Here is a 27,270-nt window from a genome sequence, read left to right as displayed (position 1 = left end):
GGAGAAAGCTGCCCCTCCAGTTCTGCCCTGATGCCAGACTAGTTCTCGCTGTATGTCCCTGGATCCTTTCAAGCTGCTGCCCCAGCGCTAGAGCTCATAGGGAGTGGGTCTGAGTAAGTCCGTGTGTGGGCCCTTTAAGAGGAACTGCCTGGGACTCCAGCAACCCTCCATGTCACTCAGCCACAATCCCCGCTGGCTTTTTTTTTTTTTTCCTTTTTTTTTTCTTTTAATATTTTATTGATTTTTCACAGAGAAGGGAGAGGGACAGAGAGCTAGAAACATTGATGAGAGAGATCGATCAGCTGCCTCCTGCACGCCCCCTACTGGGGATGTACCCGCAACCAAGGTACATGCCCTTGACCAGAATCGAACCTGGGACCCTTCAGTCTGCAGGCCGACACTCTATCCACTGAGCCAAACCGGTTCGGCACCGCTGGCTTTTACAGCCTAAAGTTATAGGTATTTCTTTATGGAACTTTGGGCTGAGGGGTCTGGTGTGGGGCTGGGACCTCTTGCTCCTCACAGGGGACCACCACAGCCAAGGAATCCCTCCCGATTAAAAAACCACCACCCGTGCGTGTCGGACCAACCTGTTCTGTGCCTCCACCTCTCCTACCAGTCTCAGAGTGGCTTCTTTAATTCTCTAGTTATAGGACTTTCGTTCAGCCAGATTTCAGGCAGTTCTGAATGATGGTGGTTCTGTGGTTTAGTTGTAATTTTGCTTGTCCCATCATACCCATTTTAAAAGAAAGATTTTACTTTTGTGTGGTGTCTGGCTGTGTAAGCTACTGGTAAAAAGAACACAGTATTCAGCCGTGCCTTCTACTTGTTTTTAAATTATAAAAAGTATATAAGTGCATATATAGTGTAAAGAAGAATAAAAGTAGTACCCACCAGCTCGCACTGAGATTAAAAGAGAGAAAATTGTTAGCCTCTTAGAAGGCCTCCCATGTATTCTTCCAAGATTCATTTACCCAAGAAATAACCACGATCCTGACTCTTGTGATAGTGACACCCCTGCTTTTTAAAAAATATTTTTTATTAATTATTGATTTTTAGAGAGAGAGGAAGGGAAAGGGAGAGAAGAACAACAACAACAAAAGTTGATGTGAGAGAGAAACATTGGTTAGCTGCCTCCTGCATGCCCCCAAGGATCAAGTCTGCACCCTTTTAGTGCACTGGACAATGCCCAACCAACTGAGCCACACCAGCCAGGGCCACACTCCTGCTTTAAAAAAATGTTTAATCACTTATGTGTGCAGCCCTAAAGAGCATACTATTGTTTCAGTTTATATCAGTGCAACTTTTCAATCTGAATTCATCTGTTTTTGCACCTTCTGCTCAATATTAATATTTTATATTGGTATTCATAGCTGAAGTTAATGTTTATTTCTGTATATACCCTGCTGTATGATTATAACCTTCCCTATAAGTTTGATAGAAGTCATCTCTAATTATGTGGTATGTGTACACATTTAGGTTGTATCTTTTTTTCTACTATAATAATTTTGTTATAAACATTCTTATACATGTCTCCTGGTCACAAGACCGAGACTTCCTCTAAATTACAAACCCAGGAGTGGAAGAGAAATTTAAAGCAAAAGTAATTATAACAAATTACGCTTTCATCAGTGTGGTATGAGAATTCCTACTACTATGCATTCTCACCAGTACTTGATGTTGCCTAGTTTAAATTTTTTGCCAATCTAGTGAATGTATGTTATAATTGAATTTATTGGGGTGACATTGGTTAATAAAATTATATAGGTTTCAGGTGTACAATGGTATAATACATCATCTGTATATTGTATTGTGTGTTCACCACCCCAAGTAATCTGGTGGATGTAAAATGGTATCTTATAAGATCTTGATTTTCATTTTCCTGATTACAAATGAAGGCTGAGCATCTTTTCACATATTTACAAACATTTGTTCTTCCTCATCTGTAAAAGCCTATATACCTTTTATCCATTATTCTATTTGACTGTATTTTTCTTATTGACTTGTATATTATTTTTTCTGGGAACAACCTTTTGTCAGATGTGTGTGCCATAAATATAATTCTCTAAGTTTGGGCTTTTCATTCTCTTAACGGTGACTATTTCTTTATTGAGGTATTATTTACAAACAATAAGATTTTAAGTGTATAGTTAAATGGAATTTCACACACATACACCTGTATAACTACTATGGGTAGAAAAATAAATCACCCCAGAAAGCTGTCATATTCCCCTTCTCAGTCAGTCTCCCTACCCTGGGGGGCAATCAGTGTTGTGATGGCTATCAATATAGATTCCCTAGAGGCCCGGTGCACAAAAATGTGTGCACTCAGGGGGGGGGGGTCCTTCAGCCCGGCCTGTGCCCTCTCACAGTCTGGGACCCCTCGGGGGATGTCCACCTGCTGGCTCCCCAGGGAAGCGGGCCTAAGCTGGCAGTCAGACATCCCTCTGGCAGCCCGGGAGCCCTCGGGGGATGTCCACTTGCCAGTGGGGAGCAGGCCTAAGCTGCAGTCGGACATCCTTAGCGCTGCTGAGGAGGCGGGAGAGTCTCCTGCCACCACCGCTGCATTGGCAGCTGTCAGCCTGGCTTGTGGCTGAGCAGAGCTCCCCCTGTGGGAGCGCACTGACCACCAGGGGGCAGCTCCTGCATTGAGCGTCTGACCCCTGGTGGTCAGTGTGTGTCATGGTGACCAGTCATTCCCAGTCATTCTGCTGTTAGGGTCAATTTGCATATTACCCTGTTATTATATAGGATAGAGGCCTGGTGCATGGGTGGGGGCCGGCTGGTTTGCCCTGAAGGGTGTCCTGGATCAGGGTGGGGGTCCTGCTGGGGTGCCTGGCCAGCCTGGGTGAGGGGCTGAGGGCTATTTTCAGGCTGGCCACCCCCCCCTTCAGGGTGGGGGTCCCCACTGGGGTGCCTGGCCAGCCTGGGTGAGGGGCTGATGGCTGTTTGCAGGCTGGCCAAGCCCCCCAGCAGGGACCTTCACCCCATGGGGGTGTGGCCAGCCTGGGTGAGGGGCTGAGGGCCATTTTCAGGATGGCCACACACCCCTGGCAACCGAAGCTCCCAGCCTCTCCTTTTTTTCTTTTTTTTTCCCTGGGATTTATTAACTTCTATAATTGAAACTTTGTAGCCTTGAGCAGAGCCCAGGTCTGGCCAGGGCAGGCGGGAAGCTTGGCTTCCTCCATCGCCAGGGGTAACCCAAGCCTCCTGCTCACTCCAGCTCCGTGGCCACGGCCAGCTGGAAGCAGGTATCTGGGATTTATTTATCTTCTATAATTGAAACTTTGTAGCCTTGAGCATAGCCCAGGGCCGGCCAGGGCAGGCAGAAAGCTTGGCTTCCTTCATAACCGGGGGCAACCCAAGCCTCCTGCTTGCTCCAGCTCTGTGGCTGCTGCCATCTTAGTTGGGTTAATTTGCATACTCGCTACTGATTGGCTGGTGGGCATGGCTTGTGGGCTTCGCTTCATTGTAGCAGAGGGACGGTTAATTTGCATGTTTCTCTTTTATTATATAGGATTTTGTTTATTCTACAACTTACAAATGAAGTTGTACATAGCATACTTTATGACTTCTTTGGTTTAGCTAGGATTTTAGATATTCATCTGTGTTGTTGCATATATCACTATTTTGTTCCTTTTTTTAAAAAAAAGTGTTTTTATTGATTTTAGAGAGGAAGGGAGAGGGAGAGAGAGAAACATCAATGATGAGAGGGAATCATTGATTGGCTGCCTCCTGAACACCCCCTACTGGGGATCAAGCCTGCAACTGGCATGTGCCCTGACTGGGAATCGAACCATGACCACCTGGTTCATAGGTCAACACTCAAGCACTAAACCACACCAGTTGGGCTGTTCCTTTTATTTCTGATAATATTCCATTCTAGGAATATGACAGTTTATTTATTCCATTTACCTCTTCATGGACATTTGGATTGTTTCAATTTTTAAAGCATTATGAATAAAGCTGCTATGAACATTCTTGTGCAAGTCCTTATCAAGCTTCATTCTTACCCTTCCTCATTCTGTATCTTAGGGGCTGGACACCTGCAAACTACATTTCCCAGACTCCCTTGCCAGATAGTAGAAGGGCAGATAGTATTGTCCTCTCCTTCTTTCCCCTCCTCTCCCCTACCTTCCCCTACTTTTCCCTGCCTTCCTCTCCCCTCACATGTACTAAATTTATTTCTTTTATGGCTCTGGCATTTGAATCATAATTAGAAAGGTCTTTCCCACTCCAGATTTATTAAGGAACTCTCTTACGTTTTCTTCTAGATTTGTGGTTTCTTAAAGTTTCATAACTCATACTTTTTCTCTTTCTGATATATTTTTTCTATAATCTCTTTATCTTTTCATCCCAAAGATTCTCTATCTTGTAAGTTCAATAACATCACTAGGATATGTCTGAGTGTTGATCCTTCTAGGTCAGTTTTCCCTGGTACATGGTGTATTCTTTCAATATGTGGAGTCAAGTCTTCCTTTTGTTGCTGTTAGTAATGCATTTAGTGTAAAATTTAAATTACTAAAATTCACTTGTTTTGTACAATTCAATGATTTTAGTAAATTTACAGATTTTAGTAAATTTACAATGATTTATAGTAAATTTACCAGCCATCACCATGCCGAGTTTTAGAACATTTCTATCACCCAAAGATTTCTTGTGTAGTCATTTTCCCCTTCCCATCCCTAGGCCCATACAATTAGGACTCTACTTCTGTCTGTGTGTTTACTTTCCCTGGGCATTTCATAGAAAGGAATCACACAATATGTGGTCTTTCACTTCTGTCACTTGACATAATGTCTTGAGGTTTATCCCTGGTGTAGCATCTATCAGCACTCCATTCCTTTATATTGCCAAATAGTGTTCCATTGCACATATGTACCACTCATCACTTGTTAGGCCACTTATCACTTGATGAATATCGTTTCTACTTCTCTATTCTTGTCTATTATGAATGAAGCTGCTATGAACATTTGCGTAAAGTCTTTGTGTGGACACAGGCTTTCATTTCTCTTGGATGGATACTTAGAAATGGAATGGTTTTTTAAAAAACTGACAAAATTTTCTGAGGGCCTGCACCATTTTCCATTCCCCCAGCAGCGTATAATGGTCCCAGTCTCTCTACATCCTCACCAGTTTGTTATTATTTATTTTTATAATATTTATTATAGTGGGCATGTATCTTGTGCTTTTAATTTGCATTTTTCTAATAACTAACGATGCTAAGCATCTTTCTGTGTACTCTTTAACCATTCATATATCTTCTTTGGTGATATGCCTACACAAATCTTTTGCCTTTATTTATTTATTTATTTTTATTGTTAATCCTCACTTGAGGATATTTTCTTCATTGATTTGCAGAGAGAGTGGAAGGGAGGAGGAGAGCTAGAGAGCGAAACATTGATGTGAGAGAGAGAGAGACATCAATTGGTTGCCTCCCATATTCCAGGGATTGACCCTGCAACCGAGGTATGTGCCCTTGACCAGAATAGAACCCGCCACCCTTCAGTCTGCAGGCCGATGCTCTATCCACTTGAGCCAAATAGGTGAGGGCATCTTTTGCCCATTTTTAAATTGGGCTGTTTGTCTTCTTATTATTAAGTTGTAAGAGTTCTTTATATATTCTGGATACAAGTCTTTTATCATATATATTACTTGCAAACAGTCTGTGACTTTTTTTTTCAGGTTTATAACTTCATTAGGCAGTCAGCAGTTAATTCTCATCCACATGAACTGTTTGCAGATTTTTATGCATTCATTGGTTGATTCTTGTATGTGCCCTGACCACGGAACGAACCCGCAACCTTCACACATCCGGACGATGCTCTAACCAACTGAGCTAGCTACCTGGCCAGGGCACTTTTCATTTTCTTAATGGTGCCTTTTGATGTGCAAACATTTCATTTGGAAGAAGTCCATTTTTTTTTTCTTTTATGGTGTCATATCCAATCCAAGAATTGTTTGCCTAACCCAAGGTCATGTAGGTTTCCTCCTCTTTTTTCTTCTAAAAGTTTTACAGTTTTAGTCTTACATTTAGCACTGTGATCCATTTTGAATTCCTTTGCATTTTCCCCAGCACCATCTGTTAAAAAGACTCTCCTTCCCCCAATGTTCTATTGTTTAGGTTTCCTACTCAGGGGCCCCGTTCGGTTCCGCAGCTCTTGGTTTTCTTCTGTGTCTGTCTGTCCTTTTCTCCCCAGTCCTTCTTGACGCTTTCCGTTTCCTTTGGCCACTTTTCTGGTTTCTATGTTTCTGACCGCATTATCTGCAAGGTCTGCTCTCCCCGGGGCTGCTTTTTCTACTCGGCTTCCTTTCTGTGATGCTTTTGTTTTCCTTGTACTTGTTTTCTGAGTTTTGCTGGCTCCCATTTCCTCATCTGACTCCCTAGTTCCTTCTGGGAGTGTGTTTTTGCTGGCACTTTCTGCTCTCTGCTCTGTCAGGCTGGGCTCCCTGCTGTCTGTCTTGGTCCTCAGGTCTCCGCAGGTGACTTCTGCTGGGCCTCACCCCTTGGGGCTCCTGGGGCAATCACAGTTGCTTTTGGCAGTCCTCGGGTGTATTTTGAGTCTGAAGATTATATCTGTCTCCTTGTTTTGCTGAAAATGGAGTTATTTTCCTTCTCCTTGTTGCTTTTGTACGCCATCCAAGAGTAGAAGAAGAAAATTGCCGTTTGTGTCTTCATGCTCCTATCTGACAACCCCAGCCTGGGATCTCTGCTTGTTTATCATCCTGATCATCCCCTCAGTGCCAGAGTCTAAAGCTGATTCCTTCCAACAATTTTGAAAAATTATATGATACTTTCCTTTGAAAATGACCCCCTCCCCTTGTCTCTTGTAATCTCCTTCTCGAATTCACTCTACCATCTGTGGAAGTTCCCATTTTATTCTTCATATTTTTAATCTCTCTCCCATATTTGTCATATCTCTGGGCTGCATTCTACATTTCTTCTAGGGCTTCTAGAAAAGGCTTTAGGCGGCCATTTGATTGACCACTTTTTGGCAGCTCCTGTCCTCCTCTCCACTCTTCTTCCACAGAGTTTGACACACTGCATTTTACGTATTTATTTTGTCTTCGTTGTCCCCCACTATTTTTTAAATTCTTAAGTAAACTTTGTATGTGAGTATAACATGTCTGTGGAAAAGTACACCAACCGAGGTGTCCAGCGCTAGGACACTGGCAGCGCTAGGCTTTCTCTCCTGACCCCTGGGCTCAGGCGGTTGCCAAGGCAGACGTGCCCCTGTCACGACATCCAGACCGTGAAAGAGTCCTGACATCCCAGAGGCCCCTGGACTCCCCACCCGCCAAGGGCAATCACTCGCCCAGCCTCCAGTTCGTTTTGTCTGGTTTTTAACTTTATATCAAAGAAATCATATAGGATGTATTCTTATGTGTCTGGCACCTTTTGCCCATTATTTTGTTTGTGAAATTCATTCACAGACCCAGATGTTGCTGGGAGTAGTCACAGCTCATTCTCATTGCTGTGTGGTGTTCCTTTGTGCAAATATACCATCATTTATTTGTCCTTCTACTTCCGAGGGAGAGTTCAGTGGTTTCCAATTCGGGGCTATGACGAATGGCGCTTGATGAACGTTTTTCTGTCTTTTGATAATGCCACGTGTGCCTCGCGGTTGGGTGTGCACCAAGGAGCCGAGCTGCTGGGTCAGAGAGCGTGCGCCGGTTCTCAGCTGCTCATTTTCTTGGAACTTTACTTGTGGAACCCTTTGGGACTTGGCTAAAGTTTCATGCCCCTGAGGAGGTTTGTCTTTTTTCCCTCCGGTTACTTGGGGGCCCTGCCAACCGGAGACCATTTTAAATTTTGTGCAGACCCTGCAGGTGACCTGAATGCAGAATGCAGCCTGCAGGAGGGCCCGTTTGTGGTAACAAATTTGGGGGAAATTTCCCTGTCCCCTCGCCCCAGAGCCAGGCTGGAGACAGGTATGTTTCCTCACCATGTTCTTCTGTGTGGGGGTTATTTTTCATTGACTGAGGGATTAGGTTTTGAAGCGCCAGCTTTGCGTGGCGTATTACTTTGCTAGGGCTGCCATGACCAAGCACCACAGTCCTGGAAGCTAGACATCTGAAACCAAGGTGTAGGCAGGAGCGGTTCCCTCTGATGGGCCCGAGGGGCAGGTGCCAGGCCCTCTCCCAGCTTCTGGTGGCTGCCTGCACGTTCGGTGTGCCGTGGTTTGTAGACACAGCACTCCCTCTCTCCCTCTGTCTGCCTCCGTCTCCCTCTGTCTCTGTGTCTTCAAAAGGCCACCATCTCTTTCGGTCTCTCCTCCTCTTATAAAGACACCAGTCATATTGGGTTAAGGACTGAGCCCACTGCAGTATGACCTCATCTTAACTAATTACAGCGGCAATGAATGACCCTCTTTCCAAATAAGGTCACATTCTGAGGTGCTAGAGGTTAGGACTTCGACATACCTTTGCAGGGGACACAATTCAACCCACACCACATGGAGTCTCCCGCTGGACTGCCCACCGTGGCAGCGCTAGGCTTTCTCTCCTGACCCCTGGGCTCGGGCAGTTGCCAAATAGAAGTGCAAGTTCTCCAAGATTTGCCAGAAACTCAGAGGGCAGGAGCCAGCCTGCTTCTACTTGCCTCAGACATTCTGCTTTATTTTTGGCTTCTGTGGTTTTCTTCCTTTTGCGTCAACAACACACCTCAGAAAAAGATCCCTAACGTTTCATCTAGGTTCCTCCCTCCGTTCAATAAGAAACATCGCCAGGAACCCAATCATCGTGGGTTTAATCCATGCTTGCCCCGACCCCCTCCTCCACACTGGCAAGATGTCTGCCCATCCCAGCCAAACCCTGGGTCTTCTCCTGAGCCCAGGGCCCACTCCCCCCTGCTCTTCAGGCCACCCAGAGGTAGACCTGCCTCCAGTCATGCCTCTGGCCTCAGTATCTCGCTTGAAGTTAAGGGCATGGGGCTGTGCAGCTAGACACCTGCATTATGCCCGCCTGGTGGTGCCACTTTAGGCACACTACTTCCCAGCCATAGCCTGGGTTGTCCCGCCTGCTCACTGGGGGCTTTGAAGGCTGCGTGACACACCGAGCATGATGAGTACTCGATCAGGCGGCCCAGCCTCTGGTGGGAGGGCTCCAGTTAGAATTCTTAGCAGATGGCATCCTGGAGGGATGAAGTCGCTCAGTGAAGGTCCTCTGAGGGACACACTGAGAGGAGACCCCCAGAGGCACTCAGACACCGCCCCCCCCCCACCCCTGTGTCTCAGGGAACATCTACAACTACGTGCCCTGGTATAACACCAAGCCGGTGGTGGCCCTGACCTCCTACTGGGAGGACATCAGCTTCCGCACGGACTGCCTCAACCTTCTGCACTTCACTCGGGACCGCCTGGTGAGTGTGCTGGCTGGGTGCAGGGAGGACCTGTCACCGAGGGGAGATTTGGGACAGTGAGTCACAGTCGGAGGAAACCGGTCCCTTGGCTCACGCCTGCCCTCCACACGGAGTGAGATGGAAGTGCCCGACAGGGGCTGGGCTCTGAAGACACCAAGATGAGTCAACACAGCCGCTGCCCGGCCTCGGGGAGGTGCAGCCAGGGCTTCGGAGGATGCGCAGGCACCGGCCACGGGGCAGAGACTGGGCGGGGGAGGGGAGGTGAAGAGCCGATAGGGAGGACGTGTTCGAAAAGGAGGTGACATTTGAGCAGAGCCCTCAAGAATGAGGAGTTTGCAGGGGGCATGGGTGGGGGGTTAGAGAAGGGAACAATGTGCACAGCATGGGGATGTGAAGGTCGAGGGTGGTGGGGGCATGGAGGTGAGTGCGAATAAGGCCAGAAAAGCTGGGAGAGGTCAGATCACCAAAGGTCTTAGGTGTCTGTTAAGAAAGAAGCCACTGCAGTTTTAGACAGGAGAGCCAGGTGGTGCCTCCTCCTCAGATAGGACGTTCTCGCACATGGGAAGGGAAGCCCAGCATCGGGACCGGTGCCCCTCCTCGGCCCGCCTACCCTGGCTCCTTCCTGCTCCCCCTTCTCCTGTGGGGGAGTGGGAAGGGTGCGTGGGGCCCTAACCCCGCAAGGGCCTGTGACGGCTTTGGACTGGTGTCCCCAGGTTGCCCCTCACAGGTTCCCAAGTCATGACTGAAAATGTCGGGCGAGTCAGCCCTGCAGCTGCCTGGGTGCCCCATGCTCACCTGCTCTTTTCCTCCTACTGGGCAGAAAGCCAATCTGGACACCCTGAAATCTATGCGGAACCCGAGGGACCCCGCCCTGCTCCCCCAGTGGAGGAAACTGCTGAGGGACCTGGTGGAGGACTGCAAGTAGGAGCAGGGCGCCACATCGGAGCGGCCCCCCCACCCCCCGCCATGGCAATGGCGCCCTTCCCCACCCTGACCCCACCTCCCCAGATCTCTCCCTGGCTTGAGACCCAAACAACAGAGCAGCTTCTCCTCTCCCATCAGGCCTTGCAGAAAATGGCCCTGTCCTTCCCCACCTCCCCCGCCCCCGCCCTGAGCATTGTCCCTGCTGTCCCCACTCCACACCTCGTGCTCCCACCAAACCAAGCCTCTCAGTGTTTCCAGACAAGCCCTGCCCGGCCCGGCCCCACACCTTCCCCCTGCTGCTCCTCTCCACATGCCTTCTTCAGGGCTCTGACTATTCCAGAAGATTCCTTGTAAGGCCCCTGCCTGCTCCGCACCCTACTTGGATTCCCACTGCTACACCTCAGGGTTTGGTTGCCTCACACCCCTCTCCAAGAGGTGTGAGCATAGGCCTGGCTCCTGCAGGGACTGGGAGGGCGGGTGGGGGTGGGGTGTGAGAAACTGGGGACCAGGCCTGCGCTGAGCAGGCTTCTCAGGAGGGGTGGGAAGGGCTCCCTGCGTCAGGCCAGCAGGGGCTGGGCAGGATCTCGAGTCCAGGAAGGGCACGTTGGCCTCAAACAGGGCCAGAGGCCACGCATGGCCCAGCCCTCTCCTTCCTGGTCCTGGCCACAGGCGCCCTCTGCCCTGCATGACCCATCAGCCGAAAGCCACGGAACTGGACGGGAAGAGGTGGCAGCTCCGTAACCTCCTCCTCAAGGAACTGGCCCAAAAGGCCAAGGAAGTCCAGCCTAGGGACATGGTGGCCACCGTGGAGGGCTGGCTATACCGTCTCAACGCCGTGCTCCCCGAGGTGGGCACTGGGCCCCTGGCCGGGAGCAGGCGCGGAGCCGGTGCGCGGGCCTAACTCTCCTGCTGCGGCAGCCCCAGGTGAGCATCCCGGACGTGGTGATCTGGCTGATGGCCAAGGAGCAGAGAGTGGCCTACGCACAGGTGCCCGCCCACAGCGTCCTGTTCTCCCCGACGGGGCCTCTGCACTGCGGCAAGTTCTGCGGGAAGACACAGACGCTGCTCCTGCAGGTGCGCAAGTGGGAGTCCTTGGGCAGCTCCGGTCCTGGTGGGGGGAGGCCAGGAGCACCCCAGGGAGACTCCCTGAGCTCTGGGGGTCCCATGAGCCTCCCCTCCGGCCTGCCCCTGCCTGCTCCCAGGCCCTTTATCAGGTGAATGGGGTGGAAGTTTCCAGAGGAAGGAAAGCCCATCAGCATGAGGCTGACGTCCAGTCCATGACCCAACAATGTCCCCTGATTGCCTCCTCCGTCATCTTCACACCACACTTAGCTCCTCCTCGTTCTCTCTCCCCTGGACCACAGTTGGGCGCAGCCCAAAATATGCAATGACTATAAGGTTTGGGCACCAGCCCATCGTATCAGATATAAGCCATAAATAAGGCTACCACCACCCTGACCACAGCCCCTGCTTCCAGCCCGCCCCCAGCCCCGGAGGCAGGTGGGGACACGTACCTGGCTTTCCACTGCGTCCTAGAGAAGGTCCAACCTCCCTGGCCTGACCCCAGTCACCCCTCCTCCTCCGTCCTCTCAGACCCCATCCTCTCAACAGTCAGGCCACACTGGGCTCCCCGACACCTGCCTGCCCTCTGCCCTCCTGCCATCTCGAGGCCCCTCTTGTGCCCTCTGAGTCCTTCTCATCCTGCAAGAAGCACTGACACTTGATCCCTGGCTGTACCGCTCGCTGGATCGCTAGGACCACTGTCAATGTCACCAGCATCCCTGCTTCTTCCTGGCAGCACTGCCCCTCTCCCCTCAGCCCCCCTAGCGTGGGGTCATATGTACAACCATCGGCTAGCTCGGCTCAGTGTGGGGCCCCTGCTCCCGGGGCTCAGGGTGAAGGAGCAGGTGTGTGCCCCTCCCTCACCTGCACCCCTGCCCCCGGGGGACCCACACCCTGTGGGCTTGACCTGCCGCTGACTCAGCACCCAGAGGGCGAAGGGCGGAAGGACTCGCTCCCGGCCCATCTCCGGGTCTGCATGTGGCTGGGCAACGTCACAGACAGCTGGGACCTGCAGCTGCTCCGAGAGGGCCAGGTGGTCGTGTACGCGGAGACGGTGAGCGGCCGGGGTGGGGGGCGAGGGGGACAGAAGTGGGGGAACTGCAATGGCCCGGCACCGAGAAAACGTTCCCAGAGAATTGGATTCTGAAGGGGGTCTGATGGAGAAAGGCAGCAGATCGACCGCAGACACTGCCCGCTGGGGTCCGTGGTTCACAAGCCACAGGCATGTGGTCGCTGAGTGGTCCCCTGGGGCCGGTCACTCTCTCCCTAGTGGAGATTTATGGGGAGTTTATCCCTGTTAGTTCAGAGCATGTGAGTGAGTGAGGCCCCGGCTTGCAGGGGCCTGTCCATCACCAGCCGGGCAGCCTGGGGCCCCGCACCCCCCAGCTGGGTCCTTCAGGCCAGGCTGGTGGTCTCAGGGAGAGGGAGGCCTGGCACTGTTAGAGGGACAAGAAACGGGGCGCTTTCCCACAGGGCAATGAACCCAGGGGGTGGGTGAGCAGGGCTTAGGCTAAGCTGTGAAAGCAGAAGGGAAGTGGGTTTAGAGTTTCAGGCTTTGTAATTTACTGAAGTAAACACATTTCATGGTCCCTAAGTTGTGTGTAGCAGGTGGGCATATAATATGCGTAACCAGCTCCTTTGTAGGCTTGGAGATGCTGAGATGGGGATCCCACACACCCAGCAGGGGAACCTGCAAGAAAGGCCCCGAGGTTGCAAAGAGGAGGCAAATAGTGGAGCAGGAGGGCCGCTGGGGTCAGCAGTGACAAGGCAGACAGGCCCCATTGCAGGCACCACCAGGGTCTCTGCGGTCCCACTGTGTGCTGGGGAGGCAGCAGATACTGACAGCCTTCCCTCCACTCCCATCCCCAGTATGAGAACCAGGCCAAGTACAAAGACCAGTGGGGGCAGCAGGGGCTGTACCAGTGCCCCAACTTCTCTGACGTCCTGGGGCACAAGGCTCTCCCCAAGGAGGACTTCAAGGAGCCCTTGGGATGGCACTGGGAGGGGAAGTGGACGGTGGAGCCTCAGAGGAGGTAAGTCTTGGGTGCAGGGCCTGGAGCCAACACTTCTTTCTTCCGGGAGGCCGGTCAGCAGCAGCCTAGACAGGCAGGCACACAGCCACTGGAGCCCGGCCCTAGGGTTGGGGTGCCCAGGCAGAAGCCCTGCCCACCACACTGCCCTGCAAGCCCGCCCACTGCCCAGCCTTGCCGAGCAGGTGGGGTTCACAGGAGGGAGCACTCGGCCAGCAGAGGAGGACCCCAGGGGTCTGGGAGTTTGGGGAGATGTGTTGGGAACTCAAGGTGTCGCTGCCCCCAGACTCCTCCTAGACACAGACATCAACAAGAGCCAGGTGCTGGAGGAGGTGTACGAGAACCAGCAGCGGGACCTCGCGGGGGCCTGGGTGCCGGCAGCCACCCCCAACACCGACGTGGTGAGCAGGGCGAAACCACCTCGGGGCGCGGGGGCAGTGCGACCAGATGGCCACCTCGGGAGCTGGGTTGTCCAAGTGGGAAGAGCGCTAGACCAGGGGTGGCTATCTGAGCCCGTCCCCCTCTGTGTGGGCCCTGGGCCAGCACTGATGATGGCTCCAATGAGACGGCCTCCTCAGGGGGAGGAGAGGCGGGGGCTGGGGCTGGTCTCAGCAGAACTTGCTGTCCAGCAGAACCTGCTGTGACGATGGGAACGGTCTATATCTGCGCTGTCCACGTGTGGGTATTGAGGACTTGCAACATGGCGTTGTGAGGGGAACGAACTGCACTGAGTTTTGTTTCACTTCATTAATTTCAATGTAAGCGGCCCCGGGAGGCCGGCGACTGCTGCACAGGACAGGACGGTCTACCCCTCACGCTGGGCTCCCCTGGGCAGGCGGCCGCTGGGCTGGGGCCGGCGGCAGCATCCAGGTGGCAGCCACGCTCAAGTTTGCTTTCAGTCATTTCCATGGTTATTTCCTATTTATGGGGAGTGATGCTGATTTTCCACTGAGAGTGGACATATAAAGTTTCCTTTTAAAAATACGTTTATTTATAGTTTGAAAAGGCGAGTCGGTAAAGGCATATTCAGTGACTGTGAGTGGCTTTAGACGTAGCAAGTGCCGTCTGCTCCAGGTCGAGCAAATGTGCGGGCTGGTGAGTGAAGGCGGCCCCTGGCTCAGACACCCCTCAGCCCGCCGCCTCTCCACCCGCAGAACGGACAGCCTGTGGAGGCGCGGGAGAATGTGAAGTGCCCCCAAGGCTGGCACGTAAAGAAGAACTGGACTGTGGAGCTGAACCACGCGGTGGACAATGAGGGTCAGTCCTCTGCTCACAGGCCGCGGGCAGGAGGGCCTGGAGCTGCCAGGGTCCGACACTGCCCACAGCCTGAAAACAGCCAAGCTCCCGGGTGGGATGGGCCTGAATTCCTGGGGGTCCCCAGCCTCCGGAGAGCAGGGCTTGACCCTCCCCACAGACCTGGGCCCAGTTCTGAGACAGGGCAGGTGGGATGCACCTCTCAGTGCCTGAGCAGGGATCTGGCTCTGGAGCCGGGGTTCCCCCCGGGGGCTGCAGGGAGGTGCCCTCAGCAGGAAGTCTGAAGACCTGGGCTCAAGACCCAAACCCTGCCACTCATGAGCCGTGGGACCTTGTATGGGTCACATGACATCTGAGCCTCACCTTCCTCATCTGTGAGATGGGCAGCTGGGCCCAGGCCACCGAGGTGACACAGTGTGACCACACCTTCCAGGGCCAGAGAGACCTGGACATGAGGGCAGTGCTGCCCCTGTAGCCTGTCTTCTGGGGCCCAGCTCTCAGGCTCCTCCCAGCCTCCCAGCCTGTGGGACCTGGGCACCCACGCCACGGCCCTGCTCCTGCAGGCTGGGAGTACGGCGTGGGGATCCAGCCCTCCGGCCTACCTCAGGTCTGGAACTCAGTGGAAAAGACCTACTACTCCTGCCGCCGGCGGCGCTGGGCACGTGTGCGCTGCCGGAACCACGGGAAGCTGAACCTGGAGCAGGAGACGCTGTCCTTCCTGCAGCTGGTGAGGGGCCACCTGGGCGGGAACATGGCAAGACCGCTGGCAGGGTCCACCCCGGGCCATGCAGGAGGCTGTCCCGGCTGTCCTCCCTGCAGGACCACCCTGGCCCAACCCAGGAGGAGGAGGGCTGGGAATACGGCACCATGGGCTCCAAGTTCCACCTGAACCCTCAGCCCCAGAGCCGGTTCCGCCGCCGCTGCTGGCACCGCAGGCTGGCCCCCAACAAGGACAAGGGCATCGCACCCATATTCCTCCTGGAGGGATCCTTGGTAAAGCTCAGAGGGCCGGGCACCTCCTCCCAGCCCCCAGCCCCTGGAGCCTGGGCCCAGGGAGACGTGGCAGCAGCAGATGCTCTAGGCTGGGGCACTGACAGCTCAAGGGTGGGGAGTCTGCGTCCTGGAGCCACATTGTCAGGCTTTGGAGGGTGGAGCCCAGAAGGGCAAAAGGGGGACCTGGGGATGGGCACCCAGGAGCCTCAGGGAGACTGTGGTGGGCAGGGGAAGGATCAGAAAAGGCAGGAAGAGAACAGGCCGCCGTCACGGGGTCTCAGCAGAACGCTCAGGGGCTCCTGGAAGCCTGCCCCGGAGGACACCCTGCCGCCGCCCCACCTGCCTTTCATCTACTGCGTCTTCAACAGTGAGCACTTCTCTGAGAGCCGTGCCTGGGTGGTCTCTGAGGCCCCGTATCTGAGGGCAGGGAGAGGGGAGGGCTGGGGTGGAGTCCTGGGGGCAGGTGACAGAGTCCACTCCTCTCTTACCCAGAGCCCCACTACTACCAGCTTTTCTGCTACATCTACCAGGCCCGGAACCTGATGGGCAACCAGATCCAGACATTCCAGGGTAGGTGGCAGCACCTCTTCTCCCCCAGCTCCCCAGGGGCCCAGGATAAAAAATATGGCAAAGGAAGAGGGTGACCAATATGCAGACCACCCCCCAATTCCCAGCAGCTCATGGCCCTGGTTTGGGGAAAAGACACAAAAACAAGGAATACAAGGCAAGGCTGTTGTTGAGGTGTGTCCCCAGTGCTGTGGAACTAAGAGGGGAGTTGGGGAGGCATCACCTCAGGGGACCACTTAGCTGGCCTTGAACAGGGAGGAGTTCATGAAAGCAAAAGAGAAGTGACCATTTGGAAAATTCACGTGTCCCTGGAGCTGGACAGATGAGGGGTAGGGAGGAGGGGTGGCGATTTCTGGAAGGTTCCAGGTGGGTCAGTGCTCTGCCCTGTCCTGCTGGTGGCTGTGTAGGGAGCCAGGTTGCTGGAGGAGGGCTGAGCCGGGCAGTGTCCACTGGGCACCGGCACCTGTGTTGAGAGGCTATTTGATCCTCCCCGATGCCAAGGCCACTCGCCAGTGCTGTGAAAAGGCAGCCACGTGTAGCCTGGTCCTCAGAGCTCCTCCGGAGGAGCCACTGGCCCTCCTCCTCTGTGCCACCCAGCCTCAACCATAGCAGTGTGAAACAGATGTGGGTGGGACCAGTGACCCTTGGCCTCTGCCTATCTGTCCCTTTGCTCTGCGGCTTACACTGAGGTGGCTTCAGCACAGCGGGCAGTGGTGGGGCTGCCCCGCCTGGGCCTCCCTGGGAGACGCCCTAGGGTTGGGGCCCTGACAGGTGGTCCAGTGGCGGCCGGAGAGGAGAGCTTCACTCAGCTCAACAGTGAGACTCGCCCCTCTCCCCCACCCTCCAGAGCCCTTCGTCCGGTTGGTCTTCTTGAACCATAGCCAGTGCACCCAAACCCTGAGGAGCTCTGCAGCCCCCACGTGGGCCCAGACGCTCATCTTCCAGCATCTCCTCCTGTACGAGAGCCCTCACGACACCAGGGAGAGCCCGCCGCTCGTGGTGCTGGAACTGTGGCAGCGGGACTCGCGGGTACGGCGGACTGGGCCGGGCAGAGGAGAACGTGCTCCAATGGGCCTGGCTCGCAGGGCATCGTGTACACATACCTGTTAGCCCTTTCCCTAGACTCATGGGGATCCCAGGGGAGGAGCCAGGAGCCAGAATCCGCTAGCTTGGCACCTTGTTCTGCAAATTATCTCCCTCTAGGGCAAGGAGAGCTTCCGGGGACGGAGCATGTGGCCCCCAGTGGTCTGGCTGGATGTCCAACATCGGGTCTTGCCCCCCATGAGGTGGCATCCCTTTGCAAAAGAGTTGGGGGAGGAAGAGGGCGAGATCTTGGCTTCCTGTGAGCTGATCCTTGAGACTGAGGTACTGGGACAGAGGGCCCTGCTGGGAGGTGTAGTACTCAGTGCCCCACCTTGCCTCATGCCCCTGCGACATGTTCCCACAGCCAGTGGTCCCTGACTCCACCTACCCCCCGCCCAACCCCCTCAGAAAGGCCTGGGGCCTGGGGCCTGGAACCAGAACTCAGGGCCTGGGGAACCCAGCCAGCCTGCCCCCCTAACCTAGCTCTCCAGCCACCATCTGCCCATGGGCTTGGGGGCCACCTCAGTTGAGCTCTCTCAGGGACCTGCTCGAGTTGTGGATGGAGAACAGTAGGAACAGCCCAGTGGGGCCTTGTGCTCCCTGCTCTCTCACCTCATCCCTTCAGAGTCTCAGAAGGAAGCTGCCAATCTTAAGTGTTCCCTGGAAGAACGGGGTCTTCACACTCCCCAAGAGCATGCAGCCCACGCTAAGGAAAATGGCGGTGGAGGTGATGATGGTTGGGGTGGGGAGGTTGGGGGGGGGGTGGGCAGGGAACGTGGAGCTCTGCTGACCCTCCTGGGGTGGTCCTGACCCCCAGACCCAAAGCTGAGATGGAGGGAGATGAGAGAATGAACAGCAGCTCTGAGAGGACATGTTTAATTATTTTATTGCACACTTGCTGCAGGGAGTAGACAGGGGACTCCTACCGGTGGTGGCATCTGAGCCGCGTGCTGCCCCGTGGCAGGGCTGCTCTCAGAGAAGGAAATGGGGCTTTGAGAGACAGTGACATGGGCCCAGTGGAGACCAGAATTGGGCCAGGCCCTGACTCCAAGGCCAGACGAGTCTCCTTTCTTTGAGAGTAGCATGGAAATCCCCACGTGGGAACCTATGCAACTGCCACAAACCTGGCAACGAGCAAAAGATGGTCAGGCCTGCGGGCACTGGATTCTCCCCCCAGGTGAGGCCCAGGCTGGTCCTGAGGAGGGCCTGACCAGGAGGGGCATGGGCATCTCCTGGGGGCTCAGTGTCTGCCAGTTGAGGGCAATCACAGGGTGTGGGCCACTGAATGGCATGGCGCTCTATGGAAGACAAGTCAGCAATGAGTAGCTGACATTAGGAAACCTGAGAAATCTGGGTACCCCCTGCTTGTGGGGGCCTCAGGAGCTTCTTCCTCAGAGAACTGATGGGAGGCCAGACAGGGAAGGACAATGCCTAAGGGCAGTGGAGGGCAGTGAAGGACAGTCACAGTGGCCAGAGGGCCCCTCCCTCAGGAGGGAGGAGTATCCAGGCTGAGGACAAGCACTGACCCCCTGGCCCTGCGTACTCCCTGATGCACCATCACTGCCAGCACAGACCCCCCACCCCCCCAGAGGTGCTGTCGTCCCTCCCTCTCTGGCAGGTCCTGGCCTGGGGGCTCCGGAACATGAATCAGGTGCGTTCCCCCCAGCTGCTGGTGGAGTGCTGGGAAGAGGCCCGGCAGACAGAGCCCATCAGGGACTTCCAGACCAACCCCAACTTTGCCCAGTCGGTCCTCTTCCTCACACTGGTAAGAAGGCCCGGGCAAGGGCTGGGCAGCCCACTCCTCAAGCGAGGTCTCACAGTGCCGCTCTCTGGGCTGCAGTACATGCCCACGGAGGAGGCCTACGCGCTGCCCCTCGTATTGAAGGTGGTGGACAATAAGGACTTCGGCCAGCAGACCCTGGTGGGCCAGGCCAACATTGACTCCCTGCAGCCCTACTTCTGTGACCCCTGGGCCTCGGACTACGTGCCCCCACGGCTTCCAAGTACGTCCTTACTCCTAGCCCTTCCCAGGCCTCACCAATAAGCAGGCACAGGGAGGGACAGGGACCTCCCGCCTCCTGAGATGCACGATTGCTTTCTCCACAGAGTTGTCAGTGAACAAGCACCAGGTAAGTGATGGGCTTGAGGCCCTACCTTCTCCCACACCATTTCCAGAACCCAGCCCTTGTCCCTGAGGGGCTCTGCTACCTGCGCCCCTGGGGAGGCTAACAGTACACGACAATTCTAAAACAGTGAGTCTCACCTGGACTGCATATTTGAATTGCCCGTGAGTTTTAAAAAATTCTGAGCCAGGCCACTGACCAACTCCATCAGAATTGCTGGGGGCAGGGCGCAGGGTCAGCATTTTTGTCAAGATCCGGCCCGCCCCCCCCCCGTGATTACGACCGTGATTACGATGCTCTCGGGGTTCAGAACCACTGCTCTAGAGCAGCGCTTGTCACCTGAACGCACAGGAATCCTTGGGACCTCTGGTGCAAAAGCAGACTCTGAGGCAGTAGATCTGGGGTGGGCCTTGAGGTCCTGCTGTTCTGAGCCCTTCAGGTTCAATCTGAAGCTGTGGGCAATGAGAATAGGAACTGGGCGCACCCTCCTCCTTGCCCCAGTCCCACGTCTGACGACCTCAGAATGAAAGACCTGTGTGCGGTCAGCCCTGACCTCCACCCACTCCTCTCAGGAGGCAGGTGGTGGGTGGGCTGTGGGGTGCCCGGCTCTGCCCGACTCACCCCCTCTCCTTTCCCAGCTCCTAGATGACCTCGTTGAAAAGTTCTGCTTCAAGTCCAGCAAAGCCGAGGTGATGTGGGCTCAGCCCAGGGGAACCAGGAGCAATCCCAGGTAGCTTGGGAGGCAGGGGAGTTCGAGCCTGGGCAGAGGAAGGCCAGCTGCCCCTCTTCCTCAGGATGAAGACGAGTATGAGGTGGACTGGTGGAGCAAGCTGTTCTGGGCCACAGGGGACGGCAAGTCCCTGAAGTACAAGGACAAAGACTACCACACCCTGGAGGTCTGGAAGCCCCAGGAGGGAGACTGCCGAGGTGGAATAAAACCTGCTGGGCAGCCAGCAGACCTAGCCCTGATTCCTCTGGGAACCACGGTGTGGGGGGGTTTCCTCATTGCCACCCCACTCCAGGCCACACCGCTACCAGCCTCACCCGTTCAGGGACCAAGGCTGCCCTGGGACGGCTGAGTGGGCAGACACTTGGGGACAAGACCTGGCAGCTGGTGGTCCCTCAACCCCCGATCCCAGGAAAGGCCCTCTGGTCAAGCCCGGGCCTGCTCCCCAGCAGCCTGGGTCCCACGCACCCTCCTGCAGGTGTATGACTGTGAGCTGGAGGCTGTGCCAGCCTTCCAAGGCCTGCAGGACTTCTGCCAGACCTTCAAACTCTACCAGGAACAGCCCAAGTCAGACAGCCCTGTGGTCGGAGAGTTCAAGGTGGGTGTCTAGCCCGGCTTAGCTGCCCCTTCTCTTCATGCCCATCTGTCCACAGAAGACTCTAATAAAAGCCCTGGCTCTATATGCTCTTTGTAGGATGGGGCAGGGAGGGCTTGAAAACCATTTCGGAAGTGGGGAAGCAGACTGACCTATGCAGGGTTCAGAAGGGTACGGTCTGTCTCATCCCGGCTCTGGCCTATGCACTTTCCCAAGGCCCAGGAGCTTTAGAGAAGTTCAGACCTGAAGGGATGGGGCTGAGATGGGAACTGGGAGTTCACATCAGCAGAGACTGGCGAGCACAATTCCTTTGCCCAGTGCCTCCTAAACACAAGTGGTCCCTGTACAGCATCTCTGCTGTGCCTGCCTCTCCCCGACCACATGACCTTTGTCCCTACTACCCTTACATGCTCACTCTTCTAAGCTCAGCCAGGGCACCTCTTAGAGGGTTCTATAGAGCCGGCTGCCAACACTAATCTCCCCAAAACACACACAGGGCCTTTTCCGTGTCTACCCCTTTCCTGAGAACCCAGGAGCCCCCCAGCCCCCCCGCCAGTTCTTGGTTTGGCCTCATAAAGAGGACTTCCCTCAGCAATGCCTGGTGCGGGTGTACGTGGTACGAGCAATCAACCTGCAGCCCCAAGACTACAATGGCCTGGTAATGAGCAGCCCAAACCTGCAGTGCCCATCTTCCAGGGCCCCACCCAGCCCTGACACCGTCCACACCTGCCTAAAGCCCATGTCCTAGAGCTCCCTCAGGCTGCTACCACCCAGACTGCCCTCTCCCCACAAGCTCTGTCTGGTGCAAGGGGCTCATTTCTGCCCCGCTCCTGCCCCCCTGGCCTGACTCTCCATTTCCTGTCCTTCCCTCACTTGTGCCTAACCCCCAGTGTGACCCTTATGTGATCCTGAAACTGGGAAAGACAAAACTTGGCAACCGAGACATGTACCAGCCTAACACCCTGAATCCCATCTTTGGCACGTGAGCTGCCCCAACTTGCCCAACCCCACTCCTCCACTCCCACCCATGCAGCGCCAGGAGAAAGCCCAGAAGTAAAGAACTTGCATTCCCCTCTAGCCGCCCAATTCCTATCATGGAGTCTTACACACTAAAGGTGCTCACCAGATGGGAGATGAACGGGTGGGTGGCCCAGTTCTATCCTCACATGCCCTTTGGGAAGGGAGGAGCCAGGTCCCACCCACAGGCCTATCAACACTTGTTTCCTGCCATACATGGTGATGGTTATTAGCAGACAACAGCCATCCGGGCTCTGAGGGGCAGAGATGCTAGAGGGGAAGCATGTAGGTAACATGGTCTCGGTCTCTGTGGTCTCCAACGCCATCCCACCAGGATGTTTGAACTGAGCTGCACCATCCCCCTGGAGAAGGACCTAGAGATTGAGCTGTATGACTTTGACCTGTTTTCACCTGATGATAAGATTGGCACCACAGTCATCGACCTCGAAAACCGACTTCTGTCTGGCTTTGGAGCTCGCTGTGGGCTCTCCCAATCATACTGCCTGTAAGAGCGGGCCTGACCAAAGGCCAGGGCATAGAGAAGGTGGAGGAGGGAGCCCATAGCTGGGAACCAGGGCCTGAACCTGTCTCTCCCTGCCTCCACTACTGTCATCCTGCAGCCGAAAGCTGTCCAGGCCCCACACCTTTTCCTCCCACACATCCCCACAGGTCAGGACCCTTTAGGTGGCGGGATCAGGTGCCCCCAAGCTTCCTCCTGGAACACCATGCCAAGCGCAAAGGATTGCTTCCACCTCTGTTCAACCCTGATGGTGACTCTGTTTTTTACAATGGGAAAAAATTCAAGCTGCAGCGCTTTGGTGAGCACTGCATGTGGCCAGAAAGCACAGGCCCAGGCCTCAGAAACCAGGGAGGCTCCAGGATGGAAGAGCAGCCAGAGGGCACATCTTTCTCCTTCCTCCTGCAGAGGGCAACTATGGCTACCATTCAGGCTGGGCATGAGGAAGGTGGGGGCCTACCTGGGAGAAGGGAAGACTACTGACCTCAGGATCCCCTCCTGTCCCTTTCAATCTAGAGCCCCAGCCCCCTACTGCTCGTTACTTGGGCCCCAAAAAGGAGCGCCTTGCACTGTACCTCCTGCACGCCCAGGGGCTGGTACCCGAGCACCTAGAGACCCGCATGCTGTACAGCAGCAGCCAGCCAGGCATTGACCAGGTATGAGGCCGGAGGGTCTGGAGTGGGAGACAGGGGCACACCCATCTAGGACACAGCCCAGGAGGGAAAGGAGAAGCTGGGCTTTCAAAGATGCGCTGGGGCAGAAGACATGCACGCCCGCACGTTAGTAAGCAAGAAGTTCCAGTGATGCCACTTAGAACGGAGAGGGTTAGAGCTGGAAGAGTCATGTACAGGACACGGAGGCTGTGCGTCCACAGTAGGACGTGCTGAGGCGCCCTGGCAGCCAAGGCCAACCCTGCCTCAGTCTCTCCTGAGGGAGGGCAGGGCAGCAGCACCAGGTTTGATGTGCAAACATCACACATCTGGTTTGGCTACTAGTTGCAGGAACCCAGAGCAGAAGGAATAAAAATCTCAAGGGCCTTATTACCATCCACCCTCTAGCCACCAGAATGGCTCCCTTCACTCTACATTTCTCAAGCTGATACCACATTCTAGACAAAGTTCTCTACTTAGCATTTTTAAAAAAGCATTCTCACTAAACCTGTTTTCAAAACAAAAGAAAAAATTAGGTCAACTTCAAAAAAATAAAAATGAGGTCAGACAGCTTGAAAGAATATGTTTATCTTTCTTCCAGTGTTGGCAGTTTCACCTCTTCCTTTTCCCCACCAGTGTCATCCCTCTTAGACCTCTGTGCTTTGTGATAGCTTCATACCCTCGGGCTGTGGTTGCACATCCTAAAACAATCTGGAAATCTGGCCTGGCAATCTAGATTACTCTGACTCAGGGTCACTAAGCTGGCTAATAAATAAAAGCCCAACACCATTCTGGAGCTTTCTAGAAGCTTCTAGCATCACCTGCTAAATGGCATTAACCCTCCAGACTCGTTACAAGAGACGTCCCAGCCCCATGACCATCAGCCTTAAAGTCATCATACCTACCAACCTGACTGCATCTTCTCCAGGCCAAAAAAAAAAGGAAAAGGGGGAAGCTGGTGGGCAGTTGCCTGACTTTCTGTCTAAAGTCTTTCCATCTCAGATACTGTACCCCACCTCTCAGTGCTGGGAACATGGCCTCCACAGACCTAAGAACCTGGAACAGGGCTCCCCAGACCAGCACAGAAGACAGGCTAGGAACCCCTGCCAGCTAACCCATCTCTGCTCCAGGGAAAGATACAAATGTGGGTGGACATCTTCCCCAAGAAACTGGGGCCTCCTGGCCCCCCAGTCAACATCAGGCCCAGGCAGCCTACAAGGTGAGTGTGGGCGCACTTCCCTATCTCCGCACTTCCTGGGGGCAGGCACCAGGGTTCCCAGTACTGAGCAGCTGGCATCTTTCCTCTGCTGGGAATCCTGGGACTCCCTTCCCGCCAGTGCAGCATGAGTGTGGGCATGGAGGGTGGCCACCCAGGCCGCTGCTGGGCAGTGAGTCCTTGGCAAAGCCTCAGGGTGCCATGGCCGCAGGTATGAGCTGCGCTGCATTATCTGGAAAACTGCTCACGTGGACCTGAAGAGTGTCAATTTGAGTAACGAGAAGATGAGTGACATCTACGTCAAAGGGTGAGGCAGAGGTGTAGGGCTCCAGCACAGCTCCCCAAGTCCTGTTCTAGCTTTTCTGTGGGTCCTCCTCGTCCTGGGATGACATCTCCCCACTTCCACTGCACCTGGTGTCCACTGGGCGGCCCTTCCCAAAAGGCTCCAGCTCAGGACTGGGGACAGTGCACATGAGCCCAGGTGAGAGGACTCTGACCCCAGGTGGCTATTCGGGCTAGAGAAGGACATGCAGAAGACAGACATCCACTACCAATCCCTGACTGGCGAGGGCATCTTCAACTGGCGGTTCATCTTCACCTTGGACTACCTGGTGGCTGAGCAAATGTGCGTCCTGAGTGAGAAGGTAATGAACGTGGAGGTGGGCTTCTCTTCCTGCCCCTCCCTTCAGAGACTTGCAGTTGTACCAGAACACTTGGAATGAAGTCTCGGCAGAAGCCCTCTTCCTGGACAGTCCATCACGCTAGGTGTGGGCTCCTCAGAGGGCCAAGGGGACTCTCCTAGGAGAGTTGCGGTGACACACTCCTTTGCCATCCTTCAGAACTACATATGGAGCCTAGACCCCCTGGTGATGAAGTTTCCGGCCCGGCTCATCATCCAGATCTGGGACAATGACATCTTCACCACTGATGACTTCCTAGGTGAGCTACTGGCCTGGGGCCTATTACCTCAGGACAGGGAGCTCCTTTGTGCCAACTGCATCTCTCTTGGTTCAGGGGTCCTAGAGCTGGATCTGTCTGACATGCCCTTCCCGGCCCAGCACCCAAGCCTGTGCTCCATCAGGATGATGGATGCTGACCCCAAGTGGCCCCACCTCCTCCAGAACAAGCGCTTCTCCCTCTTTAAGAAGAAGACTGCAACCGGCTGGTGGCCTTGCCAGGTCCTCGAGGACGGCAAGTGGCGCTTGTCGGTAGGAACTGGGGAAGGTGTCTACTGCACAGGACTGCTGTGTCCCATCACTGGCTCTAAATCCTTGGGGGCCGTACCTAAATCCCTCTCCCTTTGTGGGTCCTGGGAAGATGTTCCTGCGACCATAACTCAGCCTCCCACCCCTTGCGGTGTTTCTAGGGTAAAGTGAAGATGACACTGGAGATTCTGTCCGAGGAGGACGCCTTAATCAGGGCAGCAGGACGTGGCCAGTCAGAGCCCAACCAATACCCTACACTCCACCCTCCCCCGTAAGGCTCCTTATTCAGAAAGCCGAGCTGCTGAGCCTGGCCGTATACCCAGGGTGGTGGCCAGTAGCCACAAGTGGAGGGGTAGTTACTTCCCACCACCTCAGCTCAATGCTGTCACACTCAGGAGAGAACAGCCAAGGGGAGAGGGGGAGATGGGGCAGAAGTTGCTTTTTAAAAAAGAAAGGTCTTTGCCTTGGAAAACTTGATCTGAAGGTCCCCTTTGTCCTCCATTCTCGGACTCAACGCTCATGGACAGGCGCACCAACACCTTGCTCTCATGGTTTCAGTCACCTATTAGAAACTTCTGCTATGTTTTCTGGAAACGCTACCGCTTTAAAATCATAATCATGTCAATCATATTGATTATCGGGCTTATGCTGTTCAGCTTCATGTACTCAGCTCCGGTGAGTGATGCCCCTGGGGACAGGGACAGAAGCACTGGTTGCTCTTGGGCTGCCTCTGGAGAGAGCCTCTGGTTGCTATCTTCAGCTGACTGTTGCCTATTCCCTCTAGGGCTATTTGGCCATGAGCTGGATCAAACCTGAGCTTCGGCTGACTTCACCTAAGGATATGTTCACCAATATCATCAATTCACTGAACACCAGAAAGGACAGCTCTTCCAACCTCACTACCCCACATCCTACCCTAAAGTCTACAACAGGCCGTCAGCTGAAACTCCTGCAGGAACACATGAATCACCTGCGACATATTTTTCCAGAACTCCCAGCCCCACAAGGCTAATTTGGCCAGGTTTGCCTGGCTTTTCTTTGCCCACTGTCAGCCCTAACCTAGAGCTTCTTGCTAATTTCTTATTTCTATCTTCTAGGACAGCAAGGGGCTAGGGATATTCTGGCCATTCTGCTGAGAAACCACTTCCATCAAGAAAGGCAAAGCTGTAATTTTCCACTGAAATAAACAAGCTTTGTAACAAAGCCACTTTGTAATTTGGGGGGGGGGGGTGGGTGTTGAAGACCATATGAAAGGCCAGCCTTTTGGACAAGACTCCCAGGGACAGGAAGCAGTGTCGCCTTTGGCACTACCTCCATCTTCTGTCTCTTCCACATGAAGAGGCTCTGAAGTCAGAGGGAAACAGAGGGAAAGGGTGGCAGTGAGGAGAGAATGGCCCCGTGGGGTGAGCCACTGGAGCCACACCACGAACCCTCCTCCAGGACACACCTGCGATGCAGTGGCCAGTACAATATCCAGCCCCATTTACGGGGGCAAACATTTGTTTCCAGGACAAAATACAAGAGCTAGGACAGAACACCCCATGTCTAGTCAGAAGGCGGCCCTGCACCTAGGCTGAAATCACACAAAACCCACAAATCTGCATTCACACTCACATGCTTCCCCCCAGGAGCCCACCTAGGTCCTCCACCACAGGGGCCTATCCAATCTCCCCTTGACCTCAAAGAAGACAAAAGAACCATTTACTTTTTCAGTTCTACCTGGTCCTAAGGCCAAGCTCTCGATCAGCTGGTCCCCTGGCAATTTGGAGCTGCTCTACTGTGGTGGGGAAGGCGTTAGGCAGATCCCACCTTAATCCCACCTGCAGGGGAGTGTTACTGCCTGTGATGCCTAATTAAGCACCTGGAAGGCTATAAGCCAGCCCGAGAGGACAGAGACTGTACCCAGCTAAGGCAACCCTCCTTTCCTTCTGGGTTGAGCTGAGGAT

The 27,270-nt window shown here is 54.4% G+C and overlaps 1 protein-coding gene and 1 non-coding gene across 2 annotated transcripts in view; one reads left to right on the top strand and one right to left on the bottom strand.

Moving 5' to 3' along the window:
• FER1L5 (fer-1 like family member 5) overlaps positions 1-26,336 on the top strand; it is a 57,470-nt gene extending 31,134 nt beyond the window's left edge. Inside the window, exons 20-52 of the mRNA XM_014468111.2 lie at positions 9,237-9,361; positions 10,182-10,282; positions 10,955-11,132; positions 11,204-11,359; positions 12,270-12,401; positions 13,217-13,380; positions 13,664-13,778; positions 14,532-14,634; positions 15,195-15,358; positions 15,472-15,991; positions 16,117-16,194; positions 17,039-17,220; positions 17,395-17,586; positions 17,915-18,001; positions 18,893-19,039; positions 19,115-19,277; positions 19,381-19,403; positions 20,036-20,086; positions 20,192-20,293; positions 20,603-20,722; positions 21,216-21,377; positions 21,610-21,701; positions 22,071-22,241; positions 22,406-22,554; positions 22,770-22,909; positions 24,034-24,122; positions 24,331-24,426; positions 24,622-24,763; positions 24,959-25,058; positions 25,134-25,327; positions 25,486-25,595; positions 25,852-25,999; positions 26,109-26,336. Of these exons, the coding sequence (XP_014323597.1) occupies positions 9,237-9,361; positions 10,182-10,282; positions 10,955-11,132; positions 11,204-11,359; positions 12,270-12,401; positions 13,217-13,380; positions 13,664-13,778; positions 14,532-14,634; positions 15,195-15,358; positions 15,472-15,991; positions 16,117-16,194; positions 17,039-17,220; positions 17,395-17,586; positions 17,915-18,001; positions 18,893-19,039; positions 19,115-19,277; positions 19,381-19,403; positions 20,036-20,086; positions 20,192-20,293; positions 20,603-20,722; positions 21,216-21,377; positions 21,610-21,701; positions 22,071-22,241; positions 22,406-22,554; positions 22,770-22,909; positions 24,034-24,122; positions 24,331-24,426; positions 24,622-24,763; positions 24,959-25,058; positions 25,134-25,327; positions 25,486-25,595; positions 25,852-25,999; positions 26,109-26,336 (4,724 nt within the window). The remainder of the gene's footprint in view (positions 1-9,236; positions 9,362-10,181; positions 10,283-10,954; positions 11,133-11,203; positions 11,360-12,269; positions 12,402-13,216; positions 13,381-13,663; positions 13,779-14,531; positions 14,635-15,194; positions 15,359-15,471; positions 15,992-16,116; positions 16,195-17,038; positions 17,221-17,394; positions 17,587-17,914; positions 18,002-18,892; positions 19,040-19,114; positions 19,278-19,380; positions 19,404-20,035; positions 20,087-20,191; positions 20,294-20,602; positions 20,723-21,215; positions 21,378-21,609; positions 21,702-22,070; positions 22,242-22,405; positions 22,555-22,769; positions 22,910-24,033; positions 24,123-24,330; positions 24,427-24,621; positions 24,764-24,958; positions 25,059-25,133; positions 25,328-25,485; positions 25,596-25,851; positions 26,000-26,108) is intronic.
• Positions 711-819, bottom strand: LOC111823250. The gene has a single exon (XR_002826257.1). It is a non-coding gene; the product is annotated as a small nucleolar RNA SNORA15 (small nucleolar RNA).
• Positions 26,337-27,270: the final 934 nt, after the last annotated feature.

Source organism: Myotis lucifugus, unplaced genomic scaffold (assembly GCF_000147115.1).
Source record: "Myotis lucifugus unplaced genomic scaffold, Myoluc2.0 scaffold_430, whole genome shotgun sequence".
NCBI lineage: Eukaryota > Metazoa > Chordata > Mammalia > Chiroptera > Vespertilionidae > Myotis > Myotis lucifugus.
The sequence above is the reverse complement of the archived record's forward strand: the minus strand, read 5'-3'. Positions and strand labels throughout refer to the sequence as shown.